A 27890-nucleotide genomic window follows, 5' to 3' on the forward strand; every position below is an offset into this window, starting at 1 on the left:
AATTGATAGCTTAGCAATAATGTATTAATTGGTAATTAAAAGCACTATTCAATCAGGAATGTATTTATTGGCATGTTGCTCTATCATTTTTTCAAATATGTAAGCAAGACTTTAGGTATCTTGGCAGCTTGGTGTTAGAAGCTACTTTGTGATGGGGATTGGGGGTACGAGTGAACATTATTTTAACATATGCTAAAATTTGCCTTGAAAGTGTTTTAAAACACTGCAGTACCCACTACCAAACAATGATTAGAAAAGCATCAGATTATAGTATTGTAGACAGCAGAGTAAGTAGCTTTCTATGTCTCTGCAAGTTATATTGTTCCTACATGCAATTAACAACTGTGCAGCAGAAAAACATTTAGCATTTATTTACCACGCATCCTGGCTCATGTTCTTGCATTAATAGCTTACAAATGGAGGAAATTTTGTTACTTTCTTTTCCTACTGATTGGGATTTCAGGCTGGGTGGCATCCTCAGATGGCCATTCTAGTTCATATCTTGATATCAAGTATCCTTCCAGTCTATATTGAGTAATGGCTAGACTGTCGACCGGACCAGAAATGGGTTTTTCTCAAACTGTTTCTTGTGGAATCAAGCTCCTGTTATTTTGGCAAAAGATCGGCAATACTGTTTTGTTTGCATAGTGGGAACATTTACATTGATCAGATGAAACACAAGACTTTGTATGCTTTTTATGCTTGCTTTAACCAACAGAGCATGGAGGCACCTTCACAAATTCCCACACACCCTGATGCCCCTGTGATCTCTGTATCTGATGCTGACATGAGAGCAAACACCCTTCAAGAGGGTGAATTCAAAAAAAGCATCTAGCCCAGATGGTGTACCTGGCTGAGTACTGAAGACCTGCGCTAGTCAACTGGTTGGAACCTGCCTCGATGGCTGTCACCCAGTAGCACCTGCATCAGGGGTTCCCAGCCTGGGGCCCATGGACCCCTCGATTAATGCTAAGGCTCTTTCGCATACAAAAGGTTGGGAACCCCTGAGGTACATCAACTGTAATGAAGTGCTTTGAGAGGTTGGTCATGAAGCATCTCAACTCCTGCCTGAGGAGTGACCTGGATTCACTCTAATATGCCTACCATCACAACAGGTCAACAGCAGATGCCACTTCATTGGCTCTTCACTCAGCTCTGGAACACATGGAGAATGAAGATGCATATTATCAGGATGCTCTTCATTAACTACAACTCAACATTCAACACTATCACACCCTCAACTCATCACTCCAAGACCTGGGCCTTGATACTATACCTCTCTGCAACTAGATCCGACTGACAACCCTAGTCAGTACAGATTGGTAATAACATCTTCTCCATGCTCACCATCAGCACAGGTGTGTGTTTCGCCTCCTGATTTACTCACATTATACCTATGACTGTGTGGCTAAGTACAGCTCCAATGCTGTATTTAAGTTTGCTGATGACTCCACTGCTGTTGGCTGAATCAAAGGTGGTGATGAATATGAGAGACTGAAAATCTGGTTGAGTGATGCCACTCAGTCAGTATAACTAAAGAGCTGATTATTGACTACAGGAAGAAGTTGGCGGTCCATGAGGAAGTCCTCCTTTAGGGATCAGAGGTGGAAGAGGTTGGTAGCTTTAAATTCCAAGGTATCATCATATCAGAGGATCTGTCCTGGGACCAGCTCGTAAGTGCTATCACATATTGATGCCTCTACTTAGAAGTTTGCATCAATCCCACATTTCACCAAAACTTAGACAAGCTTCTGTAGATACACAGTGGAAGATATCCTAACTGGTTGCATTACAGCCTGGTATGGAAACATGAATGGCCAAAAACAGAAAGGGCTACAAAAAGTGGTGGATGCAGCCCATTCCATCACAGGCAAAATCCTCCCCACCATTGAGCACATTTGCGTAGAGTGTTGCAACAAGAAATTAGCATCCATCATCCAGTACTCTCACAATTGAGGCCATGCTCTCTTCCTGCCACCTCAATTAGGCAGGAGATACAGAATTCTTAAACCCCACACCACCAGGTTCGGGAATAGTTATTACCCTACTACCATCAAATTTCTGATCTGATGTGGATAACTTCACTCACCACATTTCTAAATTGATTCTACAACTACAGGCTCACTTTCAAGGACTTGTTACAACTCATGTTCTCAGTATTATTTTTTTTATTTGCACAATTTGTCGTCTTTTTCTCGTCAGTTGTTTGTCAGTCTTTATGCATATTTTTTTCGTAAATTCTAATGTATTTCATTATTTTCGTGTATATATGTGCAACTCTGACATTATTTCCTACAAAGCGAACCCCAATAGTATGAATTGCAGCGATGCTTCACTACCAGATGAATTCAATGGCTTCTATGCACGCTTTGAAAGAGGGAACACAACTACAGCTGTGAAGATCCCTGCTGCACCTGAGGACCCTGTGATCTCCGTCTCAGAGGCGGATGTTAGACTGTCTTTAAAGAGAATGAACCCTCGCGGGGCAGAATGTCCCGATGGAGTACCTGGTAATGCTCTGAAAACCTATGCCAACCAACTAACAGGAGTATTCAAGGGCATTTTCAACCTCTCACTGCTATGGGCAGAAGTTCCCACTTGCTTCAAAAAGGCAACAATTAGACCAGTGCCTAAGAAGAATAATGTGGGCTGCCTTAATGACTATCGCCCAGTAGCACTCACATTGACAGTGATGAAATGCTTTAAGAGGTTGGTTATAACTAGACTGAACCCCTGCCTCAGCAAGGACCTGGACCCATTGCAATTTGCCTATTGCCACAATAGGTCAACGGCAGACACAATCTCAGTGGCTCTCCACACAGCTTTAGACCATCTAGACAACACAAACACTTATGTCAGGATGCTGTTCATCGACTATAGCTCAGCATTTCATACTATCATTCCGACAATCCTGATTGAGAAGTTGCAGAACCTGGACCTCTGTACCTCCCTCTGCAAACCGGAAGACCAGAGTCTGTGCGGATTGGTGATAACATGTCCTCCTTGCTGACAATCAACACTGGCGCATTTCAGGGGTGTGTTTAGCCCACTGCTCTACTGTCTATATGCACATGACTGTGTGGTTAGGCATAGCTCGAATAGCATCTATTGATTTGCTGATGACACAACCATTTTTGGTAGAATTTCAGGTGGTGACAAGAGGGTGTATAGGAGTGAGATATGACAACTAGTGGAGTGGTGCCGCAGCAACAACCTGACATTCAATGTCAGTAAGACAAAAGAGCTGATTGTGGACTTCAGGAAGGATAAGACAAAGGAGCACATACCAATCCTCATAGAGGGATCAGAAGTGGAGAGAGTGAGCTGCTTCAAGTTCCTGGGTGTCAAGATCCCAGACAATCTAACCAGGTCTAAACATATTGATGTAGTTATAAAGAAGGCAAGACAGTGGCTATACTTTATTAGGAGTTTGAGGGAATTTGGCATGTCTACACTCAAAAACTTCTATAGTTGTACCGCAGAGAGCATTCTGACAGGCTGCATCACTGTCTGGTATGGAGGGGGCTACTGCACAGGACTGAAAGAAGCTGCAGAAGGTTGTAAATCTAGTCCGCTCCATCTTGGGTACAAGCCTACAAAGTACCCAGGACATCTTCAGCAAGCGGTGTCTCAGAAAGGCCGTGTCCATTATTAAGGACCTCCAGCACCCAGGGCATGCCCCTTTATCACTGTTACCATCAGGTAGGAGGTACAGAAACCTGAAGGTGCACACTCAGCGATTCAGGAACAACTTCTTCACTTCTGCGATCCGATTCCTAAATGGACATTGAACCCTTGGACACTACCTCAATTTTTTAAAAATATACAATTCTTGCATGTTTTTTAATCTATTCAATATATGTTATTGATTTACTTGTTTATTTAGTATTATTATTGTTTTATTTATTTTTTTCTTGCTGCTAGATTATGTATTGCATTGAACAGCTGCTGCTAAGTTAACAAATTTCACGTCACATGCCAGTGATAATAAATCTGCTTCTGAAAATTAATCTCAAAGTAGTATATGGTAACACATGTATTAAAAAAAATAACATAAATTTTACTTCAACTTTGGGCTCTGGTGCAATATTGGAATAAAGTTGCTGTACATGACTGTTCATTTGTCCATTTTAATGTAACTCCTGAGCGGTGATCTAAATTTAAGCAAAGTTTTTTACTTTGAGCACTGTTTTTGAAAGAGTATTATGGTATTGCAATCCTTGCATTTGGCACATGTTTGGAACATCAAGCTTCAGATTAGAAGTTTTTGTGTTTATTCTGTAAATGTCACTTTTTATAAGTGGCAACACATAAAGGCAAGGCGATGACAAATGCTATTGGCTTGCTTGCCTTCATTGGTCAGGGCACTGAACATAGAGGTTGAGACATTGGGTTAGTTTCACATGACACTTGAAAGAGCGCACCTGGAGTCTTGTACTTGGTTCTGGTTGCTCAGCTATAGGAGGAAGTCCTTAATCTGGAAATGGTAAAAAAAAAGATTCACAAGGATGTTGCTGGGACATAAGTAGGTAGGGCTATTTACTCTGGAGGGTAGGAGACTAAGGGGGTGAAGTTATTGAGGTATGTAAAATCATGAGGGACACAAGGTGAATGATAAGTCTTTTTCCTAGTGTAGGAAATTCTTAAACAAGAGGACATAGGTTTAATGTGAAAGAAGAAAGATTCAAGGGGGACCATTTTATTTCATGATGGGTGGTGAGTCTATGGAACAAGCTGACTGAAGCAGTGATCAGAAGCATATGCAATTATAAGGTGTAAGAGACATTTAGATAGGTCATAGGGTATTATAGTCTGCAGGCTCTTTGGCCCACCTGGTCCATGCCAACCTGTTTCTCTGTTAAGTCCCATCTATCCACAACCAGGCCATAGCCCTCCATATCCCTCTCATGTAGTTGAATCTACATCCATGTCCTGAGCTTGCATCCTTATATCCACCAATGAAAGTTGCAACTCAAGTGGGTATAGTGGGAAAGAAAGTGTACAGTATACTTGCTTTCAACAGATGAGGTGTTAAGTATGAAAAGAGCTGGAGGAAGGCTGCAGGTTGCCTATACCTTTGGAGGGAAACAGCAGTAGCCATTTGGGATTGAGGTCCTTCCTGTGGACCAAGAAGGGAGGTAGCCAGTATAAAGAGGTCAGGAGGGGTGTGAGTGGAGCAACACTGGCGAGTGATAGGTGGATCCATTGATACCCACTTATGTCCCAGCAATTGGCAGATGGAGTCTGGAGGATATGGAAGTGTGGAAATAACACCTGGGCTACAGATCATGGAATCTGGTGAGGAAGATTAAGAGGAACCAGATAAGGGAGGTGTAGTAGGGGGATCGGAACAGTAGGTGGTGATCACAAGGAGTGAGAAAGGAACAGATGTGGCAAAATTTGCGTGAAATTGCAGAATTCAGTGTTCATGCTGTTGGGTTGTAAACTGTTCAAGAGAGATAAAAGTTTCAAAGTCACTTAAATTCCTGTAGCCCCACTGGCCACCCTCAGGGTCGCTCGGCTCGCTGTTGTCTAGGGAAACCGCCTCGGCCCCGCCAAACTAGGTAATTAGTTTGTTTGGATGCTGTGTGAGGTACCCCACCCCGCCCAAATAACAGACAATACACCAGATACGATTAAATGATTTACAGTTTACAGATATTATTGGAACTATATAATTAATAGAGAATAAAATATAAAAGGAAAATAAAAGGCGCCACACTTATCAAAGTTCAATCTCTTCGTGCACAAAAAAACCGTTGGAGCTCAAGGACCTTCTTCTTCACCCTGCGACCCCCTCGGACCACCTCGACCGGCCGCCTGGGACCAACAACGGTGGTCGACCAGACGCTCCCCACGAATCTGTCTCCGTCTCCTTGCCGAATGTCCTGCTCGGGGTTCGACCCCGTTAGCGGACTCACAGAACCTCGTCCATCCTCTGTATCGCTCTCCTGCTTTCTCCCCCAAAACCCCCTCGCAAACAGTATCTTCAAATACACCAAAACCATAACAACTATCCCAATTGGTTAATAACGTATTTCTTATCACCCTCTAAATCACAACAAGCTGCTAGCGCAAACTTTCTCAGCGTTTAAGACAACAAAGCCACATTCCCCAGATTAACATAACAAAGACGCCATTTTAATTAGCCTCCGCAGTAACATAAAAATCGAACCCCCCTTACACTCTCCCCCACCAAATAAAGTCATGTCCTCATGACTTCTAAATAACTCGCCACCCACTCCTACATACACACAACACACACATACACAGATACACAGTGACAAGTGCTCCCCAAACAGTGGACCTTACTCCCGTCCCACGGGCGCTAAATAGGCCAACCTATCTGGGAGCTTCTTAACCCTCTGAGACCTCCGTACCCCCTCACCTAAGCCCAAAAGGCTCAGACACTACTAGGGATACCTCAGGCCTGCTTGCCAACTCCTCTCTCACTCAGGTCACCACTACAGCTCGGAGCCCCCAGTCCCGTGTCCAGGGCCCCGCCTCTCCTTTCCGAGATCTGTCCTCCATTTCTTTACCTCCTCGGGAGTGTAGTCAAACTCCCCTCCCTGGGCTCTCGGTTTTCTGTTGACCTTAGTCAGAACACTTCCATGATCTTCCCCAACTTGCAAGTCTTCCAATCTGTTCTGAATCGACGTCTTGAGTTTCTGCTGATCCTTTCAAAGGTGGGTCATCGTTTCTTCTCGCTGGATTAATTCATCAGTATATGACCGCAGTGCGGTGCAAATCCCCTCTCTTCCCTGTGTCTCATTCAGATTGACGACCTGGGTTTCCATCCCCCGGTCCACCACCATCTGTCCCAACACCAGGAAGTTCAACTGGTATGTCGGGTCATTTTCCTCACATTGCACCAAACTCCTCCGGCCAAAAACTCCTCCACATTTGACACTTCGCTTCGGTCGCCCGGGCTCAGCCACTCGCCTCACCTCATAGTCCCCCCAGGCGAATCCAAGCTCTAGGCGGTCATTCACATACGTCAAAACTCCACACACCTTCACTTCCCCCATGGTTTTCCTCATGCCCCGCAGGAAGGATGCAGGGGCTCCGGATATGCCCTTGGGCATCTTTTCGGATCGGAAGAATCCTAGGGAACTAGTAAAGGCCATCTTCAGCTCAACAGCCGCACTCCTCAGGATCTGGCAACATCCACCCCTCAGATGCAGCACATTAAACCACATCGCATAATCCACACACACGCTGCCTTCATCTTCCACGCCGCCAGGGTCCAGTTGCCGTGACCTCTCTCTCACTGAGGTGTCTTCAGCGGTCAACTCCCCTCCCTCGTGGTAGTTCGGAGCATCTACTAAGAGGGTCTCACCCTCAGCTACTTTCCCCAGGCCGTACCTCCGCTGGGTCTCGTTTAAATTTGGTACTGGCTCAAGGCTGCTACACACGTCCTCAGAAGCAACTCGACACGCTAGGTGCCCAGAAAATGCCTCCATGAACTCCAGGGTCATTAACCAATCATCGTCTTCGGGATAACTACTGCCACTAGTACCAAAAGTCTCCGGTGCCCTTACGGTTGTCAAGGATAAATGCTTCAGACACCGGTTGTAAAACGAACTGTACAACACTTGATCTGTGCCCCGGGGTCGAGGATAGCTTTAGCATCGCTTCCCTCTATTTATAACGACACCCTGGGGCGTGGTCCCTCTAAGCCTTCAGGAATAGGGTCTTTTCCTTGCGGAAGTTCAGTGGTACATTGCTGGGAACGTGCTTCCCCAGAGACCCCAAGCATTTCCCCCACTGGGCCTCCACTAAGTTTCTCGATCCCTCTCTGATCAGCTGAACAACTGAGGGAGGGGCTGATCCCCTGAAATGATCCCCCTGGCACTACAAGCAATTTAGCCGCCCTCCTAGCCAGAGAAGACACACTGAAAACTTTCCCCCCTCTTTCAAATAACTGACAGCTGTCACTATGGTGCAAGTGAACCTGACAGCTCTAACACCGTCACCAGCCCGCCTACTCAAACTTTCAACCAATCCCTGTCGCTCTCCCTCAACCGAGCACTGCCACTCATCTAACAACTGAGAGATCCGCTCCGCCCATGCCTCGCACGCCTCCACTCCTCTTGGGGTGGACACTATCCCAAGTGCCAGGCGGAGCCTGCCAGAGCTAGAACATTTATTTGCAGACTCTACCTCCAAATCAGACCACTCTTTCCTCTCTCTCCCAACCGCATGGACAGCCCCTAGTGCCACTTCCAACTCGTCAATGCTAGTCTGAACTCGAACAAAGACCTCACCCACCACGCATACAGCAATAACCAGCAAATAACCCACAGAGACACACATTACAGATTTAAACAGGGCACCCACACAGCATACCAACAGACTCAAGCATCCCGGATGAGCCCCCACAATGTAGCCCCCCTGGCCACCCTCAGGGTCGCTCGGCTCGCTGTCGTCTAGGGAAACAGCCTCGGCCCCGCCAAACTGGGTAATTAGTTTGTGTGGATGCTGTGTGAGGTAGCCCACCCCACCCAAATAACAGGCAATACACCAGATGCAATTAAATGATATACAGTTTATAGATATTACTGGAACTATATAATTAAAAGAGAATAAAATATAAAAGGAAAATAAAAGGCGCCACACTTATCAAAGTTCAATCTCTTCGTGCACAAAAAAACCGTTGGAGCTCAAGGACCTTCTTCTTCACCCTGCGACCCCCTCGGACCACCTCGACCGACCGTCTGGGACCAACAACGGTGGTCGACCAGGCGCTCCCCACGAATCTGTCTCCGTCTCCTTGCCGAATGTCCCGCTCAGGGTCCGACCCCGTTAGCGGACTCACAACACCTCGTCCATCCTCTGTCTCGCTCTCCCGCCTTCTGCCCCCAAAACCCCCTCGCAAACAGTATCTTCAAATACACCAAAACCATAACAACTACCCCAATTGGTTAATAGCACTCTCTTATCACCCTCTAAACCACAACAAGCTGCTAGCGCAAACTTTCTCAGCGTTTAAGACAACAAAGCCGCATTCCCCAGATTAACATAACAAAGACGCCATTTTAATTAGCCTCCGCAGTAACATAAAAATCGAAACCCCCTTACATTCCCTTCCCAGTACTCTCATTACACCTCTACTTCTTCCACTGCCAGAATGAAGACAAATGTAAACTGAAAGAATAGCATCTTATATTACCACTTTGATAAGCATGTGCTGCACATTTGCCCATTCTAATCTGTCATTGGCAACTTGCTGCTCCCACCCGTACCCCTTTACCACCTAGCTCAGTGTTGACAGTGAGCTTGAGCATACAGTTTCACATTCCTCTGTGCAAGTCTTGGATAAGTATAGTTAACTTAGTACAACCACACAAGGAAGACCACAGGTCATATTCTATTAGAGTTCTTATCCCAACTCTTGAGTATTCTTCTCATGTTAATAGATTGCCTCTATTTTCAAAGTTATTCTACTGTTGCTAGAATAGTTTGGTGCAACCTTTTGAAGTCCATTAAGAAACTTGTAATTACTGTTTGTAAAAGTCAGTTAGTAAGCTATGGCTTTCCTATAATCAAGCCATGCTTGACAGTCAGTCATGCTGTATGAAGTGTCTTTGTTTCTCTGATTAGCTCATTTTATTGTGCTAAAGCTAATTACACTGACGAGCTATCAGTACTTCTGGTATATGGAACAAGTACCTGCTTGTACTTTGGATACTCTGATATCAACTTCCATAACAATCCAATTTGGCAAGGATCAACATATTGCCAGGACATTAGTAAAACATAATGCTGTCATCTGAGTGGGCCATAACAAATCTGCCCAATAAGCAGCGAGTGACCTGTCAGCTTTACCAGCTGTCAAGGAATTTGATTGCACATATATGTTCCTAAATTCATAAGCATTAAAGAACTAAAATCCAATCAGCCAATAATAAAAATTATAAAATACAGGTGACATTTACATTATTTGGTTGGGGCGTTGTTCCATGAAGACAGACCCCCATTGTGGTTTTCTGTAACATTATATATGCATGTGCCAAGAAGCATGAGCTGAAAAAAAATATATCTTTCATATATCTTTTCTCCACATAAATTCAATGAGAGTAAATTTTATTTTTCTGTAAGGATGAATTTCTGTAACCTGAATAGCACTAACATAGTTAGTTAAATAACCCTTAAATTTTTCAAGTAAAGTGAGTCCAAGTTATTAAAAACAAATCTTTTCCTCACAGCCATTCCTCTCATAGTCAACCAAATGAATAGACTAGCTGTTCCTGTGCTAGGTCTAACATAGAGCAGTTTCAGCAAGCAAATTCCTTATGGTAACGACTGAGGAATTCAGCTAGTTTTTGCTCTGTTATTAGACTTGTGGAAACTAATAATAGGATGCAACCAGGAAAGTACTAGTGACAAACCAGTAAGGTTGGAAGTATGCAAGAGTCCTGAATTTCCTGATAGTCAGATGTCAGAAAGTGGGGAAAATGCAGTTTAGATGTTAAGTGCTGTCAGAGTGGAGTTAGTTGTCACATGCACAAGTGCAATGAAAAACCTATTGCACCAGCATCACAGTCACATAACATCATATAATTAGCATTCACAAGAAACATACCAATTAAACATAAATTTAACACAATTTGTTCAAGAAAGTCCACAATTGGAACAAAGGAAAACAAAGTTTATTTTAATATAAAGTGGTCATTATATTGTTAAGATTGTCATAGCCAGGGATAGTAATGGGGACAAGCTTCCACTACCTATTAAATGCTCCCAGTGGCGTCCACCTCAAATAGCCACTGACAATCAAGTCCAGCTTCTGGCCTTCACACGGGGCTTAGCTACTAAGCCCGGCGGAACCATTTCTACTGACAGGAGAAGGGGCAAAGGCAGGTTACTGGTGCCTTAAAACCAGTTACTTTGGGCAGATGGGGCTCATCAGCCATGTTTGGCAGCTTATCCAGGAGAAGGAAAACTCTGATCTCAAACTTGCACTGCCTTGCGGGTACACCCACTCGTGGGGAAGGCTTCAGAAGTAAACCCCAAGGGAAAATTACGCAGCTGGAGTCCCTAAGACAGTCCTACATTGAGTTCAATCATGACTGGCAACTCCTGCAACACTGCTGGTACCAAACTGTATCCGTCTCTGCTATTCCTTTGGGTTCATCAGATGCACGGAGAAGGGGAGCTTGCTCTCCATATTGTACTGCCCAGGCTTGCGTATCTAGACAGCTAGGACACAATATCTCTGGTCAACTCTGACCGAAAGAGGCCTCTAGTCATAATATTAGTGATTAGAGTTATGCCAGATGCTTGAAAGGGAGGTAGATATTCTTGAAGCTGGATACGTGGGAATTCAAGCTTAAGTATCTTCTGCCTGTTGGTAGCTAAACATGGCATGGACTAGATGGTGGGGATCTTTGATGCATGTTCCCCACTTGAGGCATTACCTCCTGTAGATACTACCAATAGCAGGGAGGGATGTGCCCATGATATATTGGGCAGAGTCCACTGCATTCTGCAGCTTCTTACGTTCTCGTGCATTTGAATTGCCATATTAGAACATGATCAGGATACTTTCAACAGTACATTGTAGAAGTTTGTTAGTGTGTTAGTAGTGTCATTAGCAAATTTAAAGATGGTGTTGGAGCTGTGATTAGCCACACTGCTATATCTGCATATAGTAGAGTAGCCCAGAGGTACACCTTTGTTGATGGTCAGCAGGGCAGAGCTGCTGTTATCATTCCTCACTGACTGAGGTCTGATGATGGCGAAGTTAAGTCTCCATTTGCAGAGGGAGATACACAGACTTGCAGCTAAGAGCAATGTACAGTATACATTGAATTTGATCTCCTGTCCAAACTAGTCATGATCCTTGTCACTCAAGGGATGGAAATAATGTAGTGGTTGAAGTGGCTGCAAACACGTATTTATTTGTTTGATGACTGATCAAGATGCCCTGTGGTCAGTCAGTTCCTATGATTTTGATGGCTTTGGTTTCCTTTGTTAGATTGTGATAGAGGTTAAAAGATTATCTATATTCTATGTAAATCAACTGAGATTACTAAAAGATCAAAAATATAGCTCTCATTTTAACTAATGATGCCATTAATGACATTCTGAATTTTGGGAAATGTGTACTCGATTATGCTTGTACCCAGGTTTTACATTTCTGTATGATGTGATTTATTATTTTTTTCTGATTATAACAGATAAATTATGAACATGGCTACCACTGAAGGTAATGAAAGCACATTAATGTGGTTACGTTACACAACTTCAAAGTAACAGCTTGCCTCTTCATTTTGGCCACAAAACTAACTTCATCAAATCCCTTGTATCAACACAGGCTGTTTATTGTGCACCACTGCTTCTGTTAATGCGTCAACACACAGGAACACACAGATAACTGAGTTGGCAATACATAGATGCCAATCCACTTTGTTCATTTGTTATAGTTCAGATGTGTTACTTGCTTTGCATCCATTTCAGGACAGTACTGGTCAAGTAATTTCAGTCAAGTCTTGGTTGTCTTGTTTTGTCGCACAGCTATTCAAGATTCAGGGATGCAGTTGGATTATAAAATGCAGAAAATTTTTTGAGAGGAATTTGTTTCTTAAAGTGTACATTTCTAGTTAAGCACTGTAAATAAGCTAGTTTATAGATATATATTATTTAATTGTCTAGGAGAATGTAGAAAACGTAAGTGATACAATTGTATCTTGAATTTGTCACTGTAGAAAAGGATTCACTTTTTATTATTTGAACTTAAATCAGCTGAGTGGGATGGAATTATCCTGACAATAAGGTACACTGATAATGAAGTGGCATGTTAACTGGCACACCATGGCACTATTGTACTTATGCCAAAGGGAGACAATTATTTGGATGCTTAGCTAATTAAGCACAAAATTGTACCTCGTGTTAACTATTTACACTGAAATGTTCCCATATACCACTTTAATTCACAGATTGTTCAAGATTTGAAAAACAGACATGTTGCTAAAACATTCAGAATGGCCATCAACAGGAGAGAAGGCATCTGTGCCATTGGTGGAACTTCTGTTCAGTCCAGTGAAGGAACCCAGCATTCTTACTCAGGTACCCTCAAAAATTGTTGCCATATGCAAATGACGCCTTTATTTATTTAGATCACAATCCTGAAAATGAACTAAGATAATTTTCATATAACTTTCTTTTTACACTTGTGATCTAAATCTTGTGTAATGACATAACCTGGAGAAATCTGCATTCATGCCATCCTTGATGCAACTCTTCTTCCATTGTAGCGCACCTTTTGTTACATTGAACTAGATCAGCACAAATTAATTATTGTGTGCTTCATTCTTTCTACATAATGATGTTTCAGCTACCTAGGCTCAATGTTTTCAGCTGTTGCAGTTGCGTGTTTCCTATGTAAACATATATTTTAGAAATAAGTGTCTTAGGGTTAAATTAGCATTTTATTTCATTTTAATGGTATTTAATGCGTGATAAACAAAATTGTGGATCAAGCTTGAGTCTGGTGTGATCTTGTAACCTAAGCAGAAGCTCCATTACAGCACTGAAAGACTGCTGCAATGTAGACACTTAGCTTTTCATTAGATGTTAAACAATTCCTTAAAGTAGGGAACTCTCTCCAAATCCACTCCAGCATTACTCCCCTGCAGACAAAAGCAGTAGACTGATCATTCATCTCTCAGCTATTGCTGGGAAGACCCATGCATCACTAAGTAATGAGTCCAAATGTTTTGGAATATTTTAAAGAAGTATAAAAAAAAGTATTTTCAAAACAGGATTTTGTTTATTTTGTCCATTTTCTAGTTTTGTGCTTCAACTGCATAAGACCATGAGATGTAGAAGCAGAATTAGGCCATTGAGTCTCCTCTGCCATTTCAACATGGCTAATTTATTCTCCCTCAAACCCTATTCTGCCTTTTCCTGACATCCCTGCTAATCAAGACCCTATCAGCCTCTGCTTTAAGCATTCCCAATAACTTGGACTTCACGGCTGTCTGTAGCAAGGAATTCCAAAGGTTAACCACCTTCCAGCTAGAGAAATTTCACCTCATCTCTGTTCTAAAGGGACATCCTATTCAGAGACTGTGCCCTCTGATCCTAGATCCCCCCACTATTGAAAATGTCCTCTCCACGTCCACTCTACTTTAGCCTTTTAATATTTGGTAGGTTTAAATGTTTCTTCTAAACTCCAACAAGTACAGATCCAGAGCCATCAAACGCTCCTCATATGTTAACCCTATCATTCCTGGGATCATTCTCATGAACCTCCTCTGGACCCTCTAAGGCGGCACATTCCTCCTTAGGTAAGAGGCACAAAACTGATCATAATACTCCAAATGCCTTGTAAATCCTCAGCATTATATCCTTGCTTTTATATTCTAGCACTCTCGAAATGAATGCTAACATTGCACCTACCTTCCTTAGTATGCATTCGGCTTTTAAGGGATTCCCTAAAAGATTCCCTTATCTTTCAGGGAATAATGCACTAGGACTCCCCAGTCTCTCTGTACCTCCAATTTCTGAATTCACAACCTGTTTAGAAAATAGTGTGCACCTTTATTTCTTCTACTAAAGTTCATGACTGTACACTTCCCAACACTACATTCCATCTGCCACTTCTTTGCCTGTTATCCTAATCTGTCCAAGTCCTTCTGCAGACTCCCTGCTTCCTCAACACTACCCACCCCTCCAACTATCTTTGTATTATCTGCAAATTTGGCCGCAAAACCATCAACTCCATCATCCAAATTATTGACATACAACATGAATAGTCACGGTCCCAACACCCGACCTCTGCAGAACACCACAGGTCACCGGCAACCAACTAGAAAATGCCCCTATTATTCTACCTCTTTGACTCCTGCCAATCTTCTGTCAGTGCTTGTATCTTTCCTGTCATACTATGGCCTATTATCTTGTTTAGCAGCCTCATGTGTGTCACCTTGTAAATAGCCTACTGAAAATCCTAGTAAAACAACATCCAAAGACATTTGTTTGTCTATTTTGCATATTATTTCCTCAAGGATTCTAACAGATTTCTCAGCCAAAATTTTCCTTTAAGTCCCATTCTGACATTGGCCTATTTTAAGTACTCCAAAACTTTATCCTTAATAATGGACTCTTAATATTTTGACAACCATTGAAGTCAAGCTAAATGGCCTATAATTTCCTAACTTTTGTCTCCATCCTTTCTTAAAGAGTAGAATGACATTTAATTCTCAGCAGTTGTTTGTGTCAAAAAATCAGACTTCAGTCATTTGATCTACCAGAAGTTTAGTGGTAGTGAATTATAATTTCTTGTACAAAAAGAAATAGTAATGAGGTATCAACAATTTTGATCATCTTGAGTGGTTTATATTTACATATTTGGTAAAGCAAAACTTTTAATGAGCTGAATCTCACTGGTAGATAGTTTGCAGTTCTAAAGAGAGCCATCAGGTATTGGCGTCACAGGAAATCTCAGACTTCCATGCAGGTAAACCACAAAGCCAATCTCCCTGAAGGTCATGTGCCAATGGATGTGACTGCCCATTCTGTTGTTAGATTTGCTATTGGGTCCAAAAGTAGAGCAGTGTCTCTCTGAAGAGAATGTCATGGCATTTTGCGTCCAGCTCATGACTTTCTACTGGGATTTTTTTAATGTGGGAGCAATGAACTCTTTCATTTGAATGGAGTCACCAGAATTGTGGATAAATGGAAATGCTTTTAACCATTGATGTATTGAATTTCTCACTTAATCAATGAGCATCCTCCAGTAGCACTCACATCCACAGTGATGAAGTGTTTTGAGAAGCTGGTGATGAAACACATCAACTTCTGCCTGAGAAATGACTTGGACTTACTCCAGTTGACGTACCAGAGCAACAGGTCCACACCAGGAGCCATCTCATTAACTCTTCACTCAACCTGGAACATCTGGACATCAAAGATGCATACATCAGGATGCTTTTTATCGACTACAGCTCAGGGCTTAATACCATCATCCCCTCAAAAATAATCAAAAAGCTTCATAACATTGGCCTTAATACTTCCTTGTGCAGTTGATTTCCTCATTTGCAGACCTCAGTCAGTTCAGATTGGCAACAACATCCCCTCCACAATCTCCATCAGCACAGGTGCACCACAAGGCTGAGTGCTTAGTCCCCTGTTCTGCTCAATTTGCACTGATGATTGTGTGGCTAAGCACAGCTCCAAACCACATTCAGGTTTGCTGATGACACGACTGCCATAGGCCGAATCAAAGGTGGTGACAAATTGGCATGGAGGAGGGAGATTGAAAATCTGGCTGAGTGGTGCCACAACAGCAACGTCAGCAAGACTGAAGAGCTGATTATCAACCTTTCCATTCGGCCTGGCACCTGAATCATCATCCAGACATCAGGTTTGGTCGTACTGGGTTTAGTTGCTTCGGTATGCTCTGGGACCTGGACCCTGCAGCCTCAACTGAGCCTGTACTTGACCTTTCTGATTTGGTCTGGTGCTTAAATCAATCGAACCTTGGGTCTTCCTCACTCTTGACGACAGACCCACTGCCTCTCCTCGCCTCGCCTCAGTTCTGCCACATTGAATTGCCTTCAAGTCCAAAAGGAATTTGCATGTTATTGTTTGCACTGATCATTTACCAGGAAAAGAGTGATTAACAAAGTATTTAGTTGTTTTCCTTGTTTCATTAGCCACCAGCCAGAAGTCACTGAGATTCACCCGGACCATCTTAAACCGGAAATTTTTGACAGCTGTCTAACTAGCAAAGGTGTCGGGAGCAGGTTCTGGGGATGTAACATCTGAGGACCTCTCACTACTCAGAGACTACTTCACCTCAAAGAATATGCTCTGCTTGTTTATCATTACAAGTGTCAATATGCTTCATTGGAGAGCTTTAGCGGAAACCTGCTAAGCAATGGATTGACTCTCCATTTCTACGTTCCTTAAAACGTTCTGCTTTACTTATAATAGTAAAGCAATGTGCAATTTGCAAGAGTAAGAATTCTTGAAAGCTGGGAACCTGCAGGCATGTGTTTGCCCATAACTTTTGATCTTAATATGAGTTATGTGGATGTTGGCTGGTTGTTACAAGAGATACTGTTTGGGTTTATGCATGGAGGGGGGCTAAATGTTTGCAGAGTGGTTGGAGGGATGTGAGTAGGTTCCCCTTCTGGTTGCTCAGGTTGTAAAGGAAGGAATAATTGGATGTAAGTATTTTAAAAAAAAAATGTCTGAGCTTAAACCATAAATTGGCATTAGGAAATACTAATCTTAATATTACATGATGATTTTTTCCCCACTTGAATCAACAGAAGAAGAAAAGTATGCATTTGTTAACTGGATAAATAAGGCTTTGGAGAATGATCCTGATTGTGGTGGAATGTTGCCAATGGATCCCAACACAGATGCTCTTTTTAAAGCTGTTGATAATGGCATTGTACTCTGGTGAGTTGCATTAAATTTATTAGTGACATAGTTGGTATAATTAATCAATTATGTTTTCTTCACCTTGAATAACTCAAAATACTTCTTCATTCATTAATCCTGGTAGGTTTATTTCAATAAGAACACAAGCCATGAAGGAACAACGTAATGAATAATACGTTTGACTTTATTGATGTTTTTGTTTTAACTCATTTTTTTCAAGCAGGAAGAAATAATTGGTTTATTATGGTCACGTACGGAGATACAGTGAAAACTTGTATACCATCCATATAGGATCAATTCATTACATTGACGTAATGCAAGGTAAACAATAACAGTGTAGAATAAAGTGTTACAGTTTGAGAGAAAATGCAGAGCAGGGAAACAGTAAGATGCAAGGTAAATTGAGAGGTTAGGGGTCCGTCTTATTGAGAGACATTCTAATTTTGAGAAATTGTGAACTGTTACAGTTGACTGGATCATCATTTGTGCTGGTAATTTTCTCCATCAGACCCTTGGCCTAATTCCATTCTTCTGATTGCTTGCCCAGTGCTTCAGTATTCCTCTTGACTGATCTGTTTTGGGAAGGATTACGTTTACTTCCAAGAATATAAGTTATAAAATTACTATTTTATGCTGAGCACAACTTCTTAAAAATAGCTTATGATCCTTAATTAAAAACTAAAGCTTCCACTGTAGTTTATAGTGCAAGCATGCTATTTGGATAATTGAACGGGTAGATTTTCATACATTCCAATTCCAGTGGTATAATTATCATAGAAAATTGACAAGTATAAATCTTTAACCTGCTATCAGACAACTGAATGTTTTATGCATATGAAAGAAGTCCATCCTGTGGATGAGGCTTTATAAGGTGTTGGTTAGGCCATGTTTAGAGTATTGTGAGAAGTTTTGGGCCCCTGTACCTAAAAAAGTATATGCTTGCATTGGAGAGGTTCTGGAGGTGGCTCTGAAGAATGATGCCAGGAATGAAAGGGTTAACATATGAGGAATGTTTGATGGCTCTGGTCCTGTACTCTGGAGTTAGAAGAATAAGGAGGATTTCATTACAACATACCGAATATTGAAATGCTGAGATAGAGTGATGTTTCCAGTAGTGGGAGAGTCTAGGACCAGAGGAAACATCCTCAGAGTACAAGGACATCCCTTTAGAACAGAGATAAAGAGGAATATTTTCAGCCATAGGGTGCTGAATCTGTGGAATTCATTGCCACAGATGGCAAGAGGCCAAGTTATTGGGTATATTTAAAGTGAAGGTTGATAGATTTTTGATTAGTCAGAGTATCAAAGGTTACGGGGAGAAGAAGGGAGATTGGAGTTGAGTGTGGAAATAAATCAACCGTGATCAAATGGTGGAGCAGACTTGGATGAGCCAAATTGAATTGGGGTACCTCCAACATGATGGATGCACATCGATTTTTCTAACTTCCGATAATTCCCACACCCTCTGGCTTCTCTTTTTTTCGTTTCCTCATTCTGGTGCCCCTGACCCCTTCTATTCTGTTTGCTTGTCATCTGGTGTCCCCCCTTCACCTCCCTCTGGTACCCCACTTCCTTCCCTTTCTTCTATGGTCTATTGTCCTCTCCTATCAGATTCCACCTTCTTCCCTTCACCCCTTCCATCTGTCACCTCCCAACTTCTTATTTCATCCCCTACCCACCCTTGTTCCCCCTCACGTGGTTTCACCTATCACCTGAAAGCTTGTGCTCCTTCTCCTCCCCGCCACCTTCTTATTCTGCATGATTAATCCTGGAAAAATGATTCTATTTCTGGTCAATCTTGAGGTTAACATTGCAACAATTCAATCCTACATCAAACAGAGGTCAAACCTGACAGTGCCACAGTGAGTCGTGTTTACCTAATGTGCTGACAAACTTGCAAAACACAGGTGAACTTTGTCATCTCGTGAATTGTTCAAATGGTCACAGTTTGATTTTGTTCACATCCACATTGCAATTTGACTAAGTTGGTTGTGCTCTTGTGTCTCAGGAGAATGAACTGATGAAGCTGCTGCCCCCATTGCCTCCTGTAGCAACGAAGTTTAGGAAAGTTTCAATGTGATCTAGCCTGCTTAGATTTTTGGAAACAGAAAATATGTCCTTTGAAATATAAGCATTGTTGGTGTGTTGCTGCACTGTATGTGTGGTGAACCAATTTGCCTTCAGAATTGAGCAATTTGTTCGGTGGTTTCAGAGAACATTGTGGAATTGCAGACTGAGGAAGAGAGACAGGCTTTTATCCCAGAAGGCTTGTTAATCAATTTTATGGCTAAAACAGCATCCTTGGTCACTTTCTTTAGGTTTTCACCTGAAATAATGAGATTTATGACTTCAGCATCAGAACTTCCCCTTGACCATAGGATAGATATTCCTTTAAAGGAATTGATGTGCATGAAATGAAATGCTATGGTTTTTTTTTTTGAAAACTTGAGCTTCTTTGTATAGATGATGTGAACTGAATCTAAAGTCTTTTCCATAAACAACCATAGATTCTATTATTGTTTAGTTTTGAGATGCTGAGTGGTTTGCTGTACCATTAATTGTCATCTTCCACTTCCAGCAAAATGATCAACCTGTCGGTGCCTGATACAATTGATGAAAGAACAATCAACAAAAAAAAACTTACAGCATTTACCATTCAGGTAACTGATTGTATTGAGAGATTAATAATAACCATCAGGTATAGTCACAGTAATGCTTGAATTATTTAACTTAGGTAATGCAAATGATATTTTGGCAATGTTACTAGACTAGTCAATCATTGCTCATTTGTTTAGTTTTCATGTGCACATGAGCTGTGCTTTTGCCTGAGGTAAAGATTAGTCAACAAAAATCACCAAATAATTCTCATAAAATGTAACAACACAACTTACAGTTTTTGTTACTATTCTTTACTAATAAAATTCAAGATTCTATATACTGTTTTACTAGGCCTCTGTTCACCCTACTAATATTGTCTGATTTGATCTAGTGCCAAGTTCTGTGCAGTTGCATTCCTATGAAGCATCTTTGAGTGTTTTTTTTTAAACTAAGTTATAAATGTAAGTTATCGCTGCTGCCAGAATATGTTGCAGGCCAGATTAGAAAGACTGTCAGGAAAGTGAATAGCCTGTCAGTCCTGAGTGTTTACGCACAAATAGAAAGTCCAAATATTGGTTGTTTGAATTTGCTATAGCTATGCAGATGAAGCAAGCTTTATTGAAGAAACCCTCCATTAAGGTTCTATTACTCATTTGGGCATTGGTCTTATAAAGAATGCGTAGAGCATATTTTCAGCCAAAAAGCTTCTACAGCCTCTTGAAACTAGAAGAAATGTGAGAAAGCTGCTGAATCTTCAGTTTTATCCATGATGTTTTTCAGCTCTGTTTGCAAGGAAGCCAAATGAAGCAACCTTGTCACTGGAACTCATGTTTTTGAGATCCGCAGTGATGTGCTGGATAACCTGAATGATGATCTCCAAAGCGGAAGAGATCCCAAAGCTTGTATTTTGTGTCTCTGATATACTGTATGATTGGAACCAGTCTTCTTGGTACATGAGAGAATATAATTGGATTATCAGACAAGGAAAACTTGCACTATGTATATCAGATTATTTTGTTCACACCAGTTATCATTAGCAAGATTTATATGAAGTGGAAAGCTGTTTAAAACTAAGTATTATCTGCCTAGCTTATGTGACAACTGATTTTGAGAATAGTCTCATACTTCTTTCAGCCCTTTGGAAGATTCTAAAATTAGATATACTTCATTCCTGTATGAACACGAAACTTGAATTGGCAAAAGTTTGTGTTGGGAATTGTGAGCACAAATAAAAACGAAAATGTTGGAAATACTTAGCAGGTCAGGCAGCATCTGTGTGGGGTGGGGGATTCAGTGGGGAAGTTTACTGTTTCTGCCAGTGCTGTCTGAGCGGTTCAGTTTTTCCAGCGATGTTCAGGTTTCCAGCATCAGTAATTGTAAGGACAGTCTTGTGTCTCAAATGTGATGCAGTATATAACTGTAGCAACATATATATAACTTTAGGAAAGTTAGCACTGACCTGCTTATTTCATTGCATATTAACATATTTAAATATTTGATTTATGTAGGAAAACTTGAATCTTGCGTTGAACTCTGCCTCTGCTATTGGTTGTCATGTTGTCAATATTGGTGCACAAGACTTAAGAGAAGGAAAACCCCATTTGGTTTTGGGACTTCTATGGCAGATCATTAAAATTGGGCTGTTTGCAGACATTGAACTTAGCAGAAATGAAGGTAAGACAAATACTAAAGGAATGTAGTATCATCAGTGGACAATACATCCTCTCTAGCCGGCTCCATCATTGAGTAAGATGAGGGCTGATCTCTGAGCAAATTCTATGTAATTGTATTTTCCTATATTAATATATTTGGTAAACAAAATCTACTATTCCAAGATTTAAACAACAAACTAATATCAAATGCTATTTGTGGAGGAATTATAAAGTTCAGACACCCCACATGCACTCCACACTCCCAGTTTCACTTGAGAAAGGCCTGGTTAATGTCTTGGTCATGGTCCAAATATCTTGAGAGACCATAAGTTGTGGGAACAGTTCAGCGTCAGGCAAGTGAAGTTGGGTGAGGTTATCCCCTCTGGCTCTACAGCCTGATGGTTAAGGGGTAATAAGTGTTCCTGAACCTGGTGGCACGGGTCTTAAAGCTCCTGTACCTCCTTCCTGATGGCATCAGCAAGAAGAGAGCATGGCTTGGACAGTGGGGTTCCTTGATGATGGATACTGGTTTCCTAAGACGGTGCTCAATGGTGGTGAGGGCTTTGCCTGTAATGGACTGGGCTATATCCACTACTTTTTGTGGACGTTTATGTTAAAGGGTATTGAAATTTCCATATCGATATACTTTCCTAGAAGTTTGTCGAAGTTTTAGATGTCATGTTGAATCTTCACAAACTTCTAAGAAAACAGAAGTGTTACTTTACTTTCTTTGAAATGGCACTTACAAGCTGGACCCAGACAGATCCTCTGAAATTATGACACTGAGGAATTTAAAGTTACTGACCCTCTCCACCTCTGATTCCCTGATGAGGACTGGCTCATGGACTTCCAGCTTCTTCCTCCTGGCGGTCCTTGATTTTGCTATCTTTGAGTGAGAGGTTGTTGTTGTAGCACCACTCAACCAGATTGTCAATCTCCCCGTCTATATGCTGATTCATCACCAAATTTGATCTGGCCTACAATAGTGGAGTTGTCAGCATTTTAAGTATGGCATTGGAGCTCTGCGAGGGGTGAGGGAGGGGGCTAAGCACACAATCTTGTGGTGCACTCATGGGGATTGTGGAGGAGATATTGTTCCAATCTGAACCATCTGGGGTCTGCAAGTGAGGAAGTTGAAGAGCCAGTTGCACAATGAGGTATTGAGGCCAATTTCATGGAGCTTATTGATTAGTTTTGAGGGGGTGATTGTGTTGAATACAGAGTTGTCATCAATGAAGGGCATCCTAGTGTATGCAGCCTCACTGTCCACATTTTCCAGGAATAATTTAAGAGCCAATGAAGTGGCATCTGCTGTTGACCTGTTGTGACAGTAGGCTAATAGGAGTGGATCTAAGTCACTCCTCAGGCAGGACTTGATATGTTTCATCTCCAACCTCTCAAAACACTTCTTCATAGTGGATGATGTAAGTGCTATTGGATGATAGTCATTGAGACAGATTACCATGTTCTTCTTAGGCACCGGTATAATTGAAGCCTGCTTGAAGCAGGTGGGTGCCTCAGACTGCTGAAGCAAGAGGTTAAAGGTATCAATGAACACTCCAGCCAGTGGAACAGCACAGGTCTCTAGTACTTGGCCAGGGACCCTGTCTAGGCCAGAAGCTATGCTATGTTTTAGTGCCAGAATTTGTTATTTTTGATTACTTTCTGTACCAGACCACGATATTTTAACTTCTGTAGCCTCTGGATCTTACTGATGTTTGCTTTGTTTCTTTTTCAGAAAATACTTAATTCTGTCCATTTTTAGGTTCAAATTGTGTTTTTATTCCCAATTGTTTATGCTATAAATTACTAGGAAATTTACTGCTTCAATCAACACTACTCATCGTATGTCCCTTCTTGTGACAGTGGCAGCTTAGAGATGTGACTTTCCATCTCATTACCTAAATTGTTAATTAATATACTGAATAATGTGGCCTGAGTAAGTGGTCAGCTTTTGTTGAAGTTGAGTTGTGGAAGTCAGCTTCAGCCCACATAATGATTCTACATTGTGCTTGCTTTCTTCATCAGTGATCAACAATAGGAAGTTGACGTATTGATCTGTTCTGTAAATGAAATTAACTAAAAATGAAACGGGGAGAGTGTTGGGTGAAGTGGTGTGACAGACATTTGTAGGGCACAGGAATAAAACCTGCCTGTAATCTAATTGATTTGAGCCACTGTGTTGTGCAGGAATTTTATGTTCATTATGGTTTTAAGTCCTCTGGAATTGGACAAGTTTAGGATGATCATTCTGGTCTATTAAAGTTCCTGTTTCCAGAAATCTGTTCAGAAGATGCATTTTTCAAGACCCTCAGCATTGGCACAGATGAAAGAATAAAAGAACAAAGAACAAAATAACTCTTCATTTGTTTTAAATCAAATGATGACAGGCAGCCTGATTTGAGCAATTTTTGTTCCATTATTGAGCTGCTGGATTAAGTAAATGTCGATATGTTGCAGCATCAATTTTTGCCATTTTTGACTTTTTGTTTCCCAGTGGGAACTACCAACTACCGATTTTGAATTGTACTTAATGAAACTGTGGTTGTTTTTTTTTAAAGTGATTTTGGTTTTTGAAATTAAAACACAATGGGCCTTGGCAGCATAGCAAATGGGTTAGTGTTTCAAATCATTGATGTGTCTGTCATCAGAGCAAAGTTAGAAGTCAAACGTGTTTTAACTTGTAGAAGAAGTGAAGGTGACTAAAGTAATATTTATGACAGGATAGGAAAAAAAAGAGACTGGGTGACACCCAGGTGTTGATGGCATCATCTATGAGGATGTTCATCTGTCTGGAGTAGATAAATAAAAATGGGGAAGGTGGGAGAAAGACACAAGTGTTACAACTGAAAGATGAGAAATACTGCACCTTTTAGGAATCTGAGATAAAAACAGCATATTCCAGATATTCCTGGCAGGTCAAGCAGCACCTGTGAAGAAGCAAAAGCAGGTTACTGTTGCTGATTGATCATTCTGCTGCATCAGAGATGACTGAAGGATGTATTCTAATTCAGCTTGCTGTGGTCATGCTCATGATGTGGTCTCCATATAAGAGAAACCAAACATAGAATGGACAACCGCTTTCATTAGGCCCATAAAGATGAATTTGACCTTCTAGTTGCCTCTCACTTTAATTTTCTTTCCTAATCCCACTCTACCATTGATCTGAAATACTGTTTGAGCAAAGCCCAGTATAAGCTGTGGAAAGATACAGCCCTCAGGATGTAAAACTGATTCATCATTTTCAAAAACAAAGCTAGTCTTTCCTGTTGTATCAGAATCAGCCATTCGTTACCAGGGATTCTGCTTTTTTTTCTCCACAAAGGTGCGGGGCTGACATTTATTTCCAATGCTGCAGTTTGAGTTTTATAGCCCTTTTGCTTTTCCGGTATTTTGCATTTCCAGTTCTCGGATTTTTCCCCTCATTTGTCTCCTATATGCATCTTCAAACAGGTTATTGACACAAACGAGACCTTCATCACATTCTCAGCCAGAATTACCATCACTTGTATCTTTCAGTCTCTCTTTCTCTGGAGTCTATCAGAGACATCTACCCCTCTCCCTTCTGCAACTTAGAAGATATTTAGTTTCCGGCTTTTCTGTATTTGAAAGGTCATGAACCTAAAACAATAACCATTTCTACAAATGCTTCCGGACCTGTTCGGTATTTACACCATTCTTTGTTTTATTTCATATTTCCAGCATCTGCAGCTTTCTTTATGAAATATTTGATGTCAGCATTTTGACATTTAAACCATGTTTTCCTTGGGCAGAATAAACCTTTGTTTTCATTAACAATGTTTGCTTTTCATTAAACACAAATGAAAATCAGGATTGCAAACACCTGGCCTTTTGCTGTTATTTCAAACCGAGTGTACGGCAACTGCACTCCTTGTGGCTTAAGTGTGGCAAACCCTTCCAGGGAACCTTCTGCAAGATGATTTTTTTAGAACTCGGCACCAGACTATATCATGAGGTTTTAGGACAGTTTGCCGGGTCCTTAGTTCAACAGGCCAATTTTGAAGGAGTAGATTAAGGAGAGTAAAGAATCATTTAATGTGGAATTCTCTGAACATCTTTAATGATGACCGTCAGTAATGGTATAATTAAAATTTTTTAGGAAATAAATATTCATGTCATGGGCCTTGACTGTTTCAGTATTTGCCATTCAGAGGTAAACCCAAACTATCATGTCTATTATTGAGGGAATTTGTGACTTTGGGATGGGCTCAATGGGGAAAAGGGGGCCAGAGTGAGAAGAGCACAGGGTTGCAGATCTGCAGCAAAAGTAAAGGACTGCAGTTGCCTGAAATCTGAAATAATAACAAAATGTAGGACATAGTCAGGTATTGGGTTGTATCTGTGGACATAGAATTGGAGTTGATACTTCAGATCACTAACCTGAAACTGGCTAAATATGCAGAAGTTGCAAGTTTAAGAACCAGAGAAAGAACTATTGGGAAGGTTGGTCATTGGGTGGAAGATGAAAACAACTAAATGATCAGACTTCTTACCTCAGACTTTTACTGTTTGTAGAATTTAAGTAAGGTTTACATTCGTCTTAATTTATACCCTTGAATATTAGCGGTGAATTGCTCAGATTAACATGGTGATATTAAAACGTGCGCCTTGATTTGTTCTTGGGACTTCTCAGTCTTTGTCCACTAAAGACAGTGCCAGATGCCTTCATGCTGTTCAAGTTCAATTGTCATTCAGCCATACATATGTATACAGGCCCCAAGCAGTATGTATACAGGCCAAGGTGTAAAGTACTGTACCAATAGTCACACACAGCATATAGAGTTACGATAACAGAAAAACATGCAGTCACAAAAATATAGTATTGCCCAAGTCCTTGAGTATCATGGCCTGAAGATTAATGGTTCGTAGGATGTTATCCTAGAAACCACACTTCTGCAAGAACCAGCGCGCAGCAATGAGTCATCACACGCCAGCGCATCTGCAGACAAATGCAATCCAGGTTGTTCTCCACTGGGGAGCAGCACCCATGGGAGGGGCCAGCCGCCAACCCAGCACAGACTCCAGTGCACTTCCTGTCAGACTTGCAGTATGAGTAAACAGCTTTGAAACCGTCTTTAGTACTCTAGAACAGGGGTAGACAACCTTAAGCACAAATGATTTTCTAGCATGTGTTATTCATTAATTTGAGGCAAAACATAACTAGATGTATTTAAATAGATACTTCCCATATTTCACATTTTTTATGGCATTTATCTGGCCCACCATCTGCTCATTAATACGCGATCCGGCCCACAGAGGCAAAAAGATTGCTGACCCCTATTCTAGAATTCGCTACTGTTCAGAAGAATATATGCCCTCAGTACAGGTAACTAAGGTCTCAAGGTGCAGATACTGTATGCAATATATTTGTATTTGTAAACTGAGAATATTTAGAATCTGGTTGTCTGAGAGGTAATCACCTATAAGGGCCACATTACCAACCCACTGTAGCCAGACCAAAGTTGGATGGTTTCATTAAAGAGAAGAGTCATCTGTCCTGCCAAGTTGCTGCTTAAGCTATCAAGCATGGGAACATCCTTTACTCATGCTTTTCTGCTTAGACTGGTTGATAAACATGGAATGCTAGACAAAGTAAATAATGATTATCTGTTATGTGACAAGGTTTCGTTTTATCTTTGCTGAAAAACAAACTCTTGCATTGTGTGGTCCTCTAAAACTGGCTTTATTGACTTATAGAACATAGAATAATACAGCACATTACAGGTCCTTCGGCCCACAATGTTGTGCCGACCCTCAAACCCTGCCTCCCATATAACCCCCCACCTTAAGTTCCTCCATATACCTGTCAGGTAGTCTCTTAAACTTCACTAGTGTATCTGTCTCCACCACTGACTCAGGCAGTGCATTCCACTCACCAAACACTCTCTGAGTAAAAAACCTTCCTCTAATATCCCCCTTGAATTTCCCACCCCTTACCTTAAAGCCATGTCCTCTTGTATTGAGCAGCGGTGCCTTGGGGAAGAGGTGCTGGTTATCCACTCTATCTGTTCCTCTTATTATCTTGTACACCTCTATTATGTCTCCTCTCATCCTCCTTCTCTCCAAAGATTAAAGCCCTAGCTCCCTTAATCTCTGATCATAATCCATACTCTCTAAACCAGGCAGCATCCTGGTAAATCTCCTGTGTACCCTTTCCAATGCTTCCACATCCTTCCTATAGTGAGGGACCAGAACTGGACACAGTACTCCAAGTGTGGC

At 41.4% G+C, this 27890-nt stretch overlaps 1 protein-coding gene across 3 annotated transcripts in view; it reads left to right on the forward strand.

Moving 5' to 3' along the window:
* Window positions 1-27890, forward strand: part of LOC140204071 (plastin-3-like) — a 146838-nt gene that overhangs the window by 90864 nt on the left and 28084 nt on the right. For all 3 annotated transcript variants that reach the window (XM_072270365.1, XM_072270366.1, XM_072270367.1), the window contains 4 exons: window positions 12942-13071; window positions 17286-17418; window positions 19979-20060; window positions 21507-21672. In XM_072270365.1, coding sequence (XP_072126466.1) covers window positions 12942-13071; window positions 17286-17418; window positions 19979-20060; window positions 21507-21672 — 511 coding nt within the window. The remainder of the gene's footprint in view (window positions 1-12941; window positions 13072-17285; window positions 17419-19978; window positions 20061-21506; window positions 21673-27890) is intronic.

The sequence above is a fragment of the Mobula birostris genome, chromosome 10 (assembly GCF_030028105.1).
Source record: "Mobula birostris isolate sMobBir1 chromosome 10, sMobBir1.hap1, whole genome shotgun sequence".
In the NCBI taxonomy this organism is placed as follows: Eukaryota; Metazoa; Chordata; class Chondrichthyes; order Myliobatiformes; family Myliobatidae; genus Mobula; species Mobula birostris.